We start from the raw sequence: 14,919 nt of genomic DNA, 5'->3' as shown, positions 1-14,919 counted from the left end.
TCCTGAAAAGAAGACCCCCGTAAAAAGAAGGAGGGTCACTGAGCAGGCTACTCCTTCCACCAGCTCAGATACACATCGGGTCAAAGCAGTGAAGCGTAAGGCCCAGCAAGATGGAGCGGGCACAACCAGTCCACCAAAGAAGATTAAACTTGCTGAGCCTACGAGTGGAGACAGGGAGCAAGCGTCTTCCTCCGTGGACGCTGGTAAAGGTAGGCTAATTAGTTGAGTGAGGGGTAGATTAAGTGCACAGCTGGTTGCTCGGTTTAAGATATTAGTGTTTGGGAGATACTTTTCTGTTGTACAGTTCATTTGCTGTTATGGAGTTCTTGTTACTGATAAAAAAAAGTATATTTTTTGTTTCAAAATAGCTGATCTGCTCTATGCCAACATCTGTGAACAAATATAATTCTATAAAGTTGGTCTATGTAGTGTGTAACTGTTGATATAGAGCGTTATTAAATTTATTGCTAATGCAATCATATGGCACGTTGACTTCTAAGGAAATTTTAGATGGCACTTATCATCAGAAACGTTGCTGACTCCTGGGTTAGACCTTCATATAAAATTTTTTCTTTTTAAAACTTTTTTAAGAACGCATTTTAACATTGGACTCAAAAATAAATAAATCCCCCCTAACAAAAAAGGCACTTCAAGTGCCAAATTGCTTTATATTTCTTCACTTAAATATACGGCCGCAAGTAGGGCTGACATGGGCCCCAGGTTTGATGTGTTCTGCCGTAAACTGGACAAACCAACATAAGGATGGAAGCCACTGTGGGACTTTTTCAGTAAGTTGAGCATGTGTTTTATAAGTTCATCAGTAAATTAACACCAATAGCTAGTTAACCCATAGCTACTCACACAACAACGGGGTATTGGGTAACTATGATGTTGTTATTTTAGAAAACAAAGTACACATGAATTAATGTACTTTAATAGAAAATGGAAAGGTGATACAACCTCAAAAACGTGGTTGCCTCTAGATTTAAAAAGAGAAACAAGGTCGAGTAGTTACACTATATAAAGAATAAATGCACAATTTAAAAAACAAAATTTATAGGTAGGTATATCGACTTTAATTAAATTATATGAATTATTATGGATTTGTCTGCCACAGTGTTTTTCTTTAAACTACTTAGGAGCAGTTTTACTGGCAGTTGGTGATGTCACTGAAAGGCAAGGTTCTGTTGCCATAGTCTGAGTTTATTTTGAAAGCTCACTTACGGAACTCGCTTAAACAGCTTAGAAAAGACAAGCGCACACATTTGAAGAAGTATTTCCTCATTACGGTGACATTTTCCCTTTTAAAAGGTCTCAAAAATTAACATGAAAAAGGAAACGAGAAAAAATACAAATTCAGGAGATAAGAAAGATCCAGGAGATCAAAGTAAGTAAACAAATACATCAAATCTGGGTAAAATCCCTCAAATAACAGAATCTACTTTTCTAAAAATGTTGACAGTCTGTGTATAAAATGAAACATTTGAATCCTACCCATATGGAAAAGATATATATAAATCTTATAAAGTTTGTATCTGTCTTGTGTGAAACTTGTATGTTTTGGATACTTACTAAAACAATATATGAAAAAGTGGCCACTTTCATGAGTAAATCATATAAGCCTGATATGATTCACTGTATGAAGTAGGCCACATCTTATGCAAGTCTTTTATAAATTTGTACTATTTCTTTTCCATATGGGTATGTTTGACTGAAAATAGCATAATTACAACACATCTAATCAAAGAAAGGTTAATGGGGCACTTTGTCTTTTGGTAAAATAATGTGACAAGTTTATTCTTGGACTCAGCAGTAAAAACAGATCAACAAGTGTCATGAAGATCTAAGTCTTAGTAGACCTAGTATGGACTGGTGTTGCTCTGTTTTTTATCAAAAGGATAAACTTGTTATTATAATTTAACCAATACTCCCTAAAATGGCATCAAAATCCTTCCAGTCCTGATGTCGAGCACTCTTTTTCACTACTGTGTTGTTGTTGTTTATAGACTCTAAGAGCAGGATGGCTAAAAGAAAGGCCAGTCCTGAAAAGAAGACCCCCGTAAAAAGAAGGAGGGTCACTGAGCAGGCTGCTCCTTCCACCAGCTCAGATACACATCGGGTCAAAGCAGTGAAGCGTAAGGCCCAGCAAGATGGAGCGGGCACAACCAGTCCACCAAAGAAGATTAAACTTGCTGAGCCTACGAGTGGAGACAGGGAGCAAGCGTCTTCCTCCGTGGACGCTGGTAAAGGTAGGCTAATTAGTTGAGTGAGGGGTAGATTAAGTGCACAGCTGGTTGCTCGGTTTAAGATATTAGTGTTTGGGAGATATTTGTGTGTATGATCTAATACGCTGATGCGCTTTTGGTGTTTTCCACATCTGCAGACTGCAATCAAAACACAAAAGGGTGCACAAAAAATGGCAGAAGGAAGTCTGCGGGAGACAGCAAAGAGTCACCCAAGAAAAAGAAAAAGGACAAAACCAAAAACGTCGTCCAAAATTCAGTAGTCGACCAGCAACGTAAGTAGCAAGCAGCTTGGCTTTTATACTCAGGTGAAGAGCAAAATGAACATTTAGGGTACAGCAGAGAGTAATTTGTGTCACAGCTGTAGTAAAACAACATTTGTGTCTTTTCAGGGGAATACCAAGCCAGATATGTGCAGGAGCACCATCTAGGAAAGGGCGGCTTTGGAGCAGTGTTTGCTGGCTACAGGATAACAGATCATTTCCCAGTAAGTGTTCAGATGGTGGGAGTAAGACAGGCAGTAATGCAGATAACGGATAATATCGTCAGCTGAGCATTAAAGGTGCCGTTTTACACCTTTAATGATGTCATACTGAGGAAATGCTCACCAATGCTCTGTGTCTTTTAGGTAGCCATCAAACACATTCCCAAGGACAAAATCCCCATCCAAGTGACGGTAAGTGTGCAACACTTGAACTGTTTTTACATTCCTGGACTGAGTGCAGCGTTCACCTGTGAAACGTCTGTTCCTCATCATCCACTTTGTTGTAATATATCAGGATGAAAACGGGAAGGAAGTCTCAGTGGAAGTGGCCATTTTGCTGAAGCTTGCAGCTGAAGCAGATGGATCAGTGGGAACGTCGGCTCCTGTGTCTCTGTTGGACTGGTTTGACTTTGGCACAGAGCTGATCCTGGTGCAGGAGAGACCTGTCCCCGCTGTGGACCTGTTTGAATACATAAGAGAAAATGGAGGATGTTTACCAGAAGGAAAGGCCAAGGTAAGTTGACTGGAAGAGCCTTAGACTGTACAGCATTCAATCAAAGCATAGAGTATCAGAGAAGCATCAACCTGTTGACTCATTACTGTCTTTTTCATCTTTTCCAGGTCATTCTGAAGCAACTGGTTGATGCAGCAAAGGACCTGGAGGAGAAACAAATCTTTCACCGGGACATCAAGAGTGACAACATTCTGATTGAGACCGGCTCAGATGTGCCTCGAGTTCGTATCATTGACTTCGGACTGAGCTGCTTTGCTACGGAGCGATCGCGGTTCCGCTTCTTCTATGGTAACATATTCAGCTCCTGCTCTTCACAGATGTAGCAATTTGTGCCTTTTGTTTTAGAAGAAATTGTAATTGTGTCTGTTTATTAGGTACACCTATCCACAGCCCTCCCGAATGTTACTGGGGCAAAAAATACAGGCCTGGACCCACCACGGTGTGGCAAATGGGAGTGGTGCTGTACGAAGCGCTTCATGTGGGGGACTTTAATATCATGACCTTCATCGAAAACGAACTGAAATTCAATGAGCATCTGTCCCCACGTAAGAAAACATCACACTTCAAGATTCACTGATGGCTTGGATCATTGGAACCATCATCTTCATCTTCTCTCTCCTTTCTTTCTTTCCAGACTGCCGGAATTTCTTGGATGCATGTTTAACCGAAGTCCCGGAGAAGCGCCCAACGCTGGGGGACCTCCAGCGCCACCCCTGGCTCAGATAAACCCATCTCTCACACACACACACATTTCATATCTTATCATATAAGTGTGATACATGGCCTAACTTTCTTTTTTTTGTCTTTCTTTCATTTTTTTTGTTTTTTTAACAGGAAAAGATTGTTTTTTGGTTTTTTTTGGCCGATTCTAAATTTTGCTATCCTGAAATTCCTGTAACCCCCCCAGCCATCCCAGGAAAGGGGATCTCTCTTTGAATTGGCTTTCCCGAGGTTTCTTCCCATCATTCTGGCCCCCCGGGGAGTTTTTCCTCGTCTTCATAGAGAGCTTGGGCTGGGTCAGGAGCTTCATCAAAATTGGCATTATTTGATTAGGTTAATGTAATAAAACACGCTGATGTAATCAAAATTAGTAAAGATCAAAAGATTTAACTTAAACTTCCATTAAAACTTGTTTAACTCAACTTTGCTGAGAATACTCTTTCATTACCATGTCAAGGATTGTTTTTTTACTCATGATGCATTTTGACAAGTAAGAAAACTGAAAACTAAATCAGGTTAAAGTATGCACAACGAAAGTCACACTGTCACTGCTCTGAAGACTTGCATCTGTTGCCCTAACCTCTAACGGTGTGTTCACACCGAACGCGATGTACGCAAATAGAGCGTCAGGTTTAAATGTAAAGTCAATGGAAAAGCGCGATGACACGCGATTACGGGTCCCGCGAAAATTCGGAAGCAGATTTGCGTCGCGAAAACGCCAAAACTTTTTGACTCGCGAATAAAACCACGCGCGTGAGTTTTTGTGTTGCATTTTGTGCATACGCGCGTTTCGCGTCAACCGCTCGAGTTGGGAAAATCGCACCGCGACAACCAATCAGGAGCCTGGTGACGTGGCTGTGACCTAGGTCAAAGGGGCAGATCCAGCCAAAGCCCTTCATACTTTGAGGGAAGGCTAATCAATGCCGTAGCAAACAACCCAGAGCTGTACGACACCAGCTGCTTTCTGTACCGAGACAGGAATATAAAGGACCGAGATAGGAGGAAGATATGTGAAGAGATCGGGCAACCTGGTAAGTTCATTCATTTCTCTTTTGAAAGTTTTCACTGACCCGGGGAAGCCGCACAAAAGCTAGCAAGCCACTGCTATTTTCCCATTTTCCCAGCCATATTTTTTAATATCCATCTATACTCAATGTGAATTCGATAAATTTAATAAATTTGTTTGACTGATCACCTAATGTGTGACAAAAGAATCCACTGTGATGCTAATGACCGTCTGCGCTCTCTTACCTGTCTGTAAAAGTTGGCCTTGTCTCTCTCACTCTGCCTTCTCTCACTCGTTTCCCGGTCCAGTGATGCCTCTCTCCTCTGTTGCAGAAGTTCCAGCCCGTGCTCTTCCTGTGTTCCGCGTGCCCGACTGTTTCTCTGCCCCCTGGTTTCCCACGGCACCTGTGCAGAGTTTCTGTTAATGACCGTGCTCCTGTTTAAGTTGATTCCTCTCATGAATAAATCTTGTAAATATTTCAAGTGATTGAGTCTGCTCTTAGGTCCAACTGCACTCTCATTTCCAGTTTGTGACATGGGCTTTTCTTCCTTTCTTTCCTTTGCATTATTGTCAGGTCTTTACCTTACAATATAAAGTGCCTTGAGGCAAACATTGTTGTGATTTTGGCGCTACATTAATAAAAGTGACTTGAAATTGAATAAGTGCAAGAAGACACAGCTGAGCTCAATCTAAATAATAGAGCAAATGAAAATAAAACTAAAGGCAAAGTACAAGAGACAAAAAACTGAAAACAGAAACTGAACTAATTACACACAGAGACAAGAGACTAACACTCAACTAGTCATAGAAACACAGGGGAGGTTACAGCTAATCAAAACACACCGATTATAATATCAAATTCAAAGAATTCTTCCCCTCAACCACAACCGCTCACAGCAGATGGCTGCCCCTCTCTGAGCAAGACATGTCCTTCAATGCACATATTAAACAAATATGTAGGACTGCTTTCTTCCATTTGGGCAGCATCTCTAAAATTAGAAATATCCTGTCTCAGATTGACGCTGAACTAGTTCATGCATTTATTACTTCTAGGCTGGACTACTGTAATTCATTACTATCAGGAAGTCCTAGAAACTCCCTGAAAAGCCTTCAGTTATCCAAAATGCTGCAGCAAGAGTCCTGACTGGGACTAGAAAGAGAGAGCAGATTTCTCCTGTATTGGCTTCCCTGCATTGGCTCCCTGTTAAATCTAGAATTGAATTCAAAATCCTGCTCCTCACATTCAAGGTCTTAAATAATCAGGCCTTATCTTATCTTAATGACCTTGTAGTACCATATCACCCTATTAGAACACTTTGCTCTCGCTCTGCAGGCTTACTTGTTGTTCCTAGAGTATTTAAAAGTAGAATGGGAGGCAGAGCCTTCAGTTTCCAGGCCCCTCTTCTGTGGAACCAGCTTCCAGTTTGGATTCGGGAGAAAGACACTATCTCTACTTTCAAGATTAGGCTTAAAACTTTCCTTTTTGCTAAAGCATATAGTTAGGGCTGGACCAGGTGACCCTGAATCCTCCCTTTGTTATGCTGCAATAGACATAGGCTGCTGGGGATTCCCATGATGCATTGAGTTTTTCTTTCTAGTCACCTTTCTCACACACTATGTGTTAATGTGATATAATTTGAAGCATGTGCGGTAACGATATATATCGTGATATATTCTTTTCTTCTGCATAACGTATTTTTCACACTATAAAGCACACTTAAAATCCTTTAATTTTCTCAAAAATCGAGAGTGTGCCTTAATGTATGAATTCTGGTTGTGCTTACTGACCTCGAACCGATTTGGGCGTGCAGAAATCTGTTAAAAAATGTTTTAGTACACCGCACTGCTTGATGGATTGTCAGAGAATTACGGCTGCCGTAGTAGGAGCTTCGCAGAATACTCTGGGTCCAAAACTCCGTCCATTTCAGGTCCCAAAGTCAAACGAACACTGAGAGAAAACGGTCTAAATTCTTTAATCCTTAATAAAATCATCAGCGTTGCTGCTTTACCAGGTGTAACAATTAAGTTTAACATCCAGGCATCCATGAAAACAGAAGTTATTAAATTTAACGGAGTTAGAAGTTAGCTCGCTAGTTTCCACCTAAACATGACATACCATGTTCTGACTGAGAGATTTTTGAAACTAATTAAAACGTACAGCTCTGCTACCACTTCCGACATAAATTTAGACAGAAAACTAAACAGCAGTGGCGTTTGTATGGTTACTGAAGTTCGACTACCTGGAATATAATGTTGTGCTACGTGATTGCTAGCGACACAGCTATGTTAGCATAACATTAGCACAGTGAAGCTGGAGAATGAACGCCAACTTTTTTTCCCACTCGATAAAGGTTAACGTGAGGGATTCTGGTGGTCAGGGACAGATGCAATCGCATAGCAGGATGCTATACACGGGGCAAACTTAAGCCAGGATAACAACTGAGATCATTCATCCACAATACGAGGTTAGTTATTAATATACTGCAACAACATGGGAATAGAGCAACTGCGAGAGAATTCAACATTAATGTATCAATGTTACGGAAGTGGAGTAAGCGCAGTTTTTGGCTTTCCCCATATTTCAAAAGTGCTTCATCTCTTTGCTATGACTGTGAGCATAATTTGCAGATGATAATGGTTGTAGCCACTGCGATGCTTTCGACCAAAACAGGCGCAGCTTGATGACATCATCAACATCCGCTATCGCGATAGGGCGGGCGAAGCTCTCATAGGAAGAGACAGCCAATGCTTACTGCGCACGAGACGCAAGGTCGTAACCATTGACTATAGAAAACATGGACGACGCGACACCGCCTCCTACCATTGTGCAAAAATGAAGCCAAAATACCCTGCTTATGGAGGCTGCCATCTTGCAAATTTGGAGCCAGAGTCTGCGCAGTAGTGACTTGAGGTGGAGCGACTGTGTAACGCTCCCGCCCACACACCCGCTGGATGTGACCGCAAACACGCCCCCCTACACTTTTTACGTAGCCCGGCTAGTCCAGTTTTTTTGCTGGTTTACCGCGACTGACGACTCGTTTAATTAAGGTAAATACAACCATGTCACTATTATAAAAAAGACACACAGCTTATCATCTTATAGTTCTAAAATCACTCTGTTGTTAATTCGTTAGTTAGATTAGCCGCTAGCATATGCACTGTGTTGGAGGCTTGTTGCTAGCTAGTTAGCGATGCTACACACCTGCTACTCTTAATAGTCTTCAACACTTATGTTTTTTTAATCCATTTTTAGACAGCGATGAGATCAGCTGCACACTCTACAGAGGCCCAGAGTTACTGTTAATATCAAAAATATAATGCTGTCCTTTGAGATTTTAAACATAAGACTGTGAGTGTAATGGATCTAAAACTGTTTAAATCTTCAGAGCCCTCTACAGCCTGGTAACATGGAGACTTTAAAAATATCAGCAGAACGTTTCAGTAGTGTAGTCTAATTTGTTCTTTTCATTTAATAATAGAGTCCATATTATATCAACAGCTACATTCACCCTGGAGAGAAACTAGTGAGGGAGACCATCAGGACCAAGCTGGTTTTCTGGGTCCAGAGGTTTGGAGAAACTTCTTCCCTTTCTTTCATCACAGCTGTCCTGTGCCATAAGTTCTTGTTACAGGAAAAATGTTTCTATGTTTCTTTACCTTCTTTTAAATGTTCTATGATGCCTTTTGTCTGCCCTTTGCCTATGGTTAGATTAGTTTAGAATTATCTTTTTAGACTTTCCCAGCAAACACATCTTGTTTCTGGGACATATTGTTTTAGATTGTTTTATCTTCCCTAGCTCTCTGCTGACGAGACTAGCACCATATATGGAGTTGTTTTATTTTATCTGTTTATTATTTGTTATCCTGTTCTCACTGTCTCTGTGCTCTGTGCCTATAAAAATTACCAAGCCACTGTGCATGGTGTGAGTTGTTCTTAGCAGCTCACCCGTGTACACGTTTGATAAAGAAAGTAACTTTGTCTCATTGTGTCTTTATTTCTCCTGGGTCTTTTACAGAGTTTTCCCCCAACATTTCTTGGTCCTTCGAGCTGGAGCACCTCCATCGTGTCCCATCTCCGTGACCAGTCCACGTTGTTCGCCTGTCGACAGCCCACACACCAGGTGTGTGGAAAAAGACCAAGAGCGTTAAATTCGGGTCTTGGCCAACGTCTTAGAAAGCGACCCACGGTGGTGGGACCCGATCGAGGTGGACCAGACCCGGCGACACTGACCAGGTAGATACAGACACACTGACACAATCTTGCGTAAAAGCGTATTTTAAATTCAGGGAATTTAAAATAGCGAAAGTAGCTCGTCGCGACTGGAAGCTCCCCACCTCTGTGGGTTTAAAGTAGCTTGTCGGCTGGTAGCTTGGAGCTCGTCGACTGGAAGCTCCCCACTTCTGTGGGTTAGGTTTGGAGCTCTGGGTAGCTCCCCCAGCTGGGTCAAGGGAATAAGTAGCTCATCTACAGAAAGACTGGCAGCTCCCCTTATGATAAGGGTTCCGATCGCGCGAATAAGTGTGAATGTGAATGTATGTGTGTGTATTGTTTTAATTAACGGAGCAAGCTGAATTTTCACGGTCCAATAAGAGACTGAGCTGCTCCTCCTGTGTTTTTTCTTTTACTGCTATTCACTGACGTGCTGGTGAGTTGAGAGAACGGTCGAGTTCCGTCTCGTAAAGTTCACACCGCTTTTGGAAATAGTCCGAAAGTAGAAGGGCGTGTGAGCAACCACTCTCGTCTCTAATACCAGCGAAGGTGATAGCAGCTGTATTGTGTATATATTACTTAAACAAAAATAAGTAAATACATAAATAAGATGGGTAATCAAGCAAGTGAAATTAAAACTCACTCCTGCTGACGAGCAGTGGTGAGAAAAGAAAAGTCCAGACGCCGGACAAAAACAGTGTCTGTAAACTGAGAGATTTAAGAAAACAAAATATAAACAGTCAGAAGAATAGAACTCAACTGCCAGTTTAGTAAAACCAGAAGACGAGACACTGTGCAGTTCCCACAACCCTTTTAGAAAGCCATCACTCATTCCTGCAGCCGCATCTGCAGCACCACCCATATCAGGAAGAACTTAATAATCCCTTATTAAGTGAAAACTAGAGATCAAAGTAGTTTGAAGTAGTTTAAAAGGATTGAAAACAGACCCCACTGAGTAGATATAAATATAAAAAGTACGAAATAAAGATGAAGGGAAAATTACAGTAGAAATTATCTTTAGAGTATTTGAAATTAATAATAGCAAGGATAACAACCTGTAAAGTGATATTAACAATGAAACACAGTTGGCATGATGACCATGCCCAGCATGTATAAAATGAATATAAAGCAAATAATTCACACGAAAATATTTTAATAACATAAATAAGGTATATTAAGGCTGTGTCACTGTTCAGCCAAGGACAGTGTGTGAAAAGGTAACTGTCTCCACCTTGGGAAAAGGATGATTCTGCAGGTCATCTGAAGCCCTTGATGGATACAAAATAAAATATAAATAATATATTATAATAGAACTGCCTGGTCCGCCATGCAACAGAGAGAACAAATGTGACCGCAGATTGGATGAATTCTAAATTATCTGTTTGCTGAATAAGATGATCCTAACTAACAAATTGGCTCAGGAGTAGTATAGTGGTACACACTGATAAAATATTATAATATGCTATTGCTGTTATATAAGACAAAGAGGATAATATTAACAATGACATAATATTAATATGAAGAGGCACCTTAATCGGTTATGATGTGAGGTGGATAATTGTTAAGCAGTAGTCTACATCAAGCTTAAGGTTTGCTGAAACTCAGTGTAATGACATGTGAGATGAAGACAATACAGAGAATAACTAAACTAATGAAGTGCATAGAGGCACTTGACCAGCTTGAAACTTATCATTCTAGAATGACACATTGCTGAGATATAGAGCACACCTATAATAACAACCAATAAGCAAAACCCTGTAGACAACAGCTAAAACTACAGGATTGAGAAGCTGAATTAAATATGTAGACACTGCTAAGCTGATGAGCATGTTCCACATTTTCTTTTCTTTTTATTTATTTGTTTCTTTTAGAGCAGAAGCTGCTATTCTGCCCAAAGAAAGACTCTAGGTCTGACCAACCGTTTCAGTCATGGGCAAAAAGATGTCAGTCAATAAAATTCTAAAAGATAATTTATTGACGAAAAATATATCAAGAGATAAAAGATAAAACAGTCCAGTGTCCCACTTATGAATTGTATAAAAACACACAGTCCCAAGGCCAGAGCCAGCTATGCCACACGGCCAAGTTGCACCCCACATGTTGCCTTTAACAGGGTTAGAAGTTGTCCTTGGAGACCCACCACCCTGCAAGCATATAGTCAGTGGTCACTCAAGCCTCTGGAACTCTGCTGCCTTTAGGCTGTGGCATATAATAGGCCCTGGACTGCACAGAGAGACAAAACAACACAGCAGTGTTTGTAGTGTGGGCTAGATGTAGACCAGTGTATCAGTGCAATCAAGTACACCTGCCTCTAATTAGTCCAACCCCATTCCAGCCATTGGCTCACCAAAAATGTGACAACCACAAAACCACTCCCAACCCAGTGCAACTTCACACAATAATATGGAGCTGAATTAACACAGGCACATTAGTCTACCATGTTACAAGCTGCATGCTATTAAAAGCCAACATATGCAGACTTCTGCCTTGTACGGGTGGCAGCATTTTTCTTTTTCTTTTGTGTCCTGACACGTTTATGTTTTTTGTTTTTGTTTGATTATTTTGTTGGTTTTGGAAATGAATTTAAACGAACTTGTGACCATACTTGAGAATCACAGTGACACATAGTGATTAGGCATATGATTGAAAAATGCCTAGGTTTAGAGCTGTGAGCTATGAGCTGTGAGCAATGCAAAGTTAAATATATATATATATATTTGTATAAATGGGGAAACAACCCTAACTTGAAAGTTTGAAATGTGTGAGATCCATGACTTGTTTGAAGAACTAGAAATTATCTAAAAATGCCTTAAGTGAAAATGTAGAGTTGCATCTATTCTCCTAAACCAAAAAAAAAAAAAAAAAAAAAAAAAAGGAGAAGAAGCATTCTGTAACTTAGAAATAAGGCTGACGTGTTGACAACAGACTAAAACACTAATTCGCAGGTGGCTATCAGGAACAGAGAGGCGAGCAAAGTCACAAACACCAAGGCTGCAGACAGCCACGCAGCAACAGCAGATAACATAGAGACAACGCCTGCTAGAACCGTTTTGAAACCTCAGCAAAACAATTTGTCAGAACGTGCATGACGTGTCAAAAATATAATGCTCAGGGAAACCTGAGACCACACAATCCATATGGACTTTATTGAGCTAAATGAATGCCAAGGTTAAAAATACACCCTAGTGGTTATAGATGTATTCTCAAAGTGGCCAGAAATCTACCCAGTGAAAAAGGCAGATACAATTTCAGTAGCAAAATGTATGTCTAAGTTGTAGGAAAATAAAGAGATGATTGTAAATGACGAAGAATGTAATGATGTCTATCAAGTGTCTTGCAGATCACAGCCCGGTGACTGGGTTCTGATCAAAGTGCTCCAAAGGAAAAACTGGAGCTTGCAAAATTGCAGAACGACCATCCTGGATCCATCAGAGTCACTGCAGGCGAGTCAGTGAAGCCATCTAAACACAGCTGACGGCAGGCTTGCCCACTTGTTGTGATCTCGCCCGGTGGAGGGGTCAGGAGGGTGTGTCCCGTCGTCATGAGGTGGTGGCTCTTAATAACTGCAGTGGCCCTGACCATGGCCGGGCTCCTCATCTTTGCTTCCGTGAGGGACAATAAGTCACGCTACATGGAGAAAAGGCAGACACTGTATGACAAAGGAAAGTACACCAAGTTTCCCCATGGCTATGCCACTAATTTCTGGTGGCAGTTTATGAACACTACAGCTTACTTGAATAATAAAACTGACTGCTATGCAAATACATATACACTTTCTGCCCACCAAGGAACGAGAGGAAGTGTATGGACTGTTCACTCAACGAAACCTGTGCCAGTAACGCGACACTGATGAGCCTCAACTGTCGCTCCAACTACAGCTACCGAATGATACTACAAACAAAGACTCATTACCAGACAGGATGTGCACGGACGGCACCAAGCAGTAAAGGAACCAGAGTTTCGCATCTGAGGAGGAGTGAAATTCTTACAGAGCTTGATCCCCGGCATTGGAGTTGCCGAGGTGCGGGATCACGTGGAAATCAACCGATATGCTCTGCTACGACACATCAACTTGACTAAGACCCTGGGAACCGCCTTAGCAGGAGAACAGCAGGCCATCAGAACGATGGTGCTGCAGAACAGACTGACTCTAGACCTGCTAACAGCATCACAAGGAGGAGTTTGTAAGCGGAGACATTTATGAAGCTTTGCAGAATTTGACCATTCTGCAGAAATATGTCACTGACCACACATCTGGAGCAGCTACACCGCCATGTCTAAGAGTAATGATTTCAAAGATGATAACAACTACAATGACTGCTTATGTTGCCATGCCTCAAGAAGAACAGCATCCCGTTGCAATTCTGTTAGAGGAGAACCTGTAATAACTGCTAATGAATGACGTGGTGATTAAAAATGACTTGTCAAGTGATCACGCACTGATTAAAACATTAGTAGGTTATGCAGGTTTTCATCCTTTTATTTTTTGAAGTTTTCATCCTTGTATTTTTTGAAGTTTTCATTTTACATATTAGGTTTTCATCATTTTTAAATACAAAGTTTTCATTTTAGTTTTCATCCTTTTATTTTTTGTAGTTTTAGTTTTATTATTTTTTCTTGTTTATTCCACTTGTTATTTCATTTACTATGATTTTCATTTACTATGTTTTTCTTTTTATTATTTTCTTTTGTTTTATTCTTTAGACCAAATGACTTCCATTTCTGCTATGCTGACATTTTGAAAATTAAAAAATTGCTTAAGATACTTAATAAATAACCTTCACAGACAATTGTTGTATACATTTAAAATAAGTTAAAACAGGAGGGAATGTTACAGGAAAAATGTTTCTATGTTTCTTTACCTTCTTTTAAATGTTCTATGATGCCTTTTGTCTGCCCTTTGCCTATGGTTAGATTAGTTTAGAATTATCTTTTTAGACTTTCCCAGCAAACACATCTTGTTTCTGGGACATATTGTTTTAGATTGTTTTATCTTCCCTAGCTCTCTGCTGACGAGACTAGCACCATATATGGAGTTGTTTTATTTTATCTGTTTATTATTTGTTATCCTGTTCTCACTGTCTCTGTGCTCTGTGCCTATAAAAATTACCAAGCCACTGTGCATGGGGTGAGTTGTTCTTAGCAGCTCACCCGTGTACACGTTTGATAAAGAAAGTAACTTTGTCTCATTGTGTCTTTATTTCTCCTGGGTCTTTTACAGAGTTTTCCCCCAACAGTTCTGTTGACCCACTGAAAGAGGCATCATTTAAGAAACACCAGGAAGACTGAAGCTCATGGCATTGATCAAGCAGGACTCATGATCTTCACCAGCAGTTCCCTCACAGGGAAATCTTCAGCACTCCTCCGTAGGCCCGCCCCAGGAGATGGATAAACCCAGCATTTCATCAACACTGTGATGGAGACCTTTGGTTTGTGTAATGTTATAAATACTCAGATACTCCCCAGAGGCTCCAGACTTTTACATAAAGATATTATATTCAGTCCTGTAGAAAGTTATATATTTAGAAATATATGATCCTCTCTGGTTACTCTGGTATGAATAACTCTGAATCACTTTATGGTAAATAACCCACTATCTGCAAAAAACTGTGAAAGAATTCCAGATGACAAGTTTGTAGTTCAACATACAAGTGACGACCTTTGACCTTCATCAGGTTTTATTTAATTGTGTCAGAGAAACTCAAACGTGCTCTTCATGCAGCTGAGTACATCAAGTGTTTA

The 14,919-nt window shown here is 40.6% G+C and overlaps 2 protein-coding genes across 2 annotated transcripts in view; one reads left to right on the top strand and one right to left on the bottom strand.

Moving 5' to 3' along the window:
- The first annotated feature begins 936 nt into the window (after positions 1-936).
- On the top strand, positions 937-6,617 carry LOC308385465 (serine/threonine-protein kinase pim-2-like). The gene is made up of 10 exons (XM_080864393.1): positions 937-1,387; positions 2,007-2,249; positions 2,384-2,518; positions 2,636-2,730; positions 2,872-2,919; positions 3,023-3,241; positions 3,349-3,529; positions 3,616-3,786; positions 3,876-4,992; positions 5,300-6,617. The coding sequence occupies exons 1-9, from the start codon at positions 1,327-1,329 to the stop codon at positions 3,965-3,967; spliced, it is 1,245 nt and encodes a 414-aa protein (XP_080720519.1). The 5' UTR covers positions 937-1,326; the 3' UTR covers positions 3,968-4,992; positions 5,300-6,617.
- Positions 2,283-14,919, bottom strand: part of mc4r (melanocortin 4 receptor) — a 53,006-nt gene continuing 40,369 nt past the window's right edge. The window contains exons 4-5 of the transcript XR_013969516.1: positions 5,213-5,371; positions 2,283-3,187 (exon numbers count right to left, since the gene is read on the bottom strand). The gene's annotated coding sequence lies outside the window, so the exon portion shown is untranslated. The remainder of the gene's footprint in view (positions 3,188-5,212; positions 5,372-14,919) is intronic.

The sequence above is a fragment of the Rhamphochromis sp. 'chilingali' genome, assembly GCF_963969265.1.
Source record: "Rhamphochromis sp. 'chilingali' genome assembly, chromosome: 18".
NCBI classification, from domain to species: domain Eukaryota; kingdom Metazoa; phylum Chordata; class Actinopteri; order Cichliformes; family Cichlidae; genus Rhamphochromis; species Rhamphochromis sp. 'chilingali'.
The sequence above is the reverse complement of the archived record's forward strand: the minus strand, read 5'-3'. Positions and strand labels throughout refer to the sequence as shown.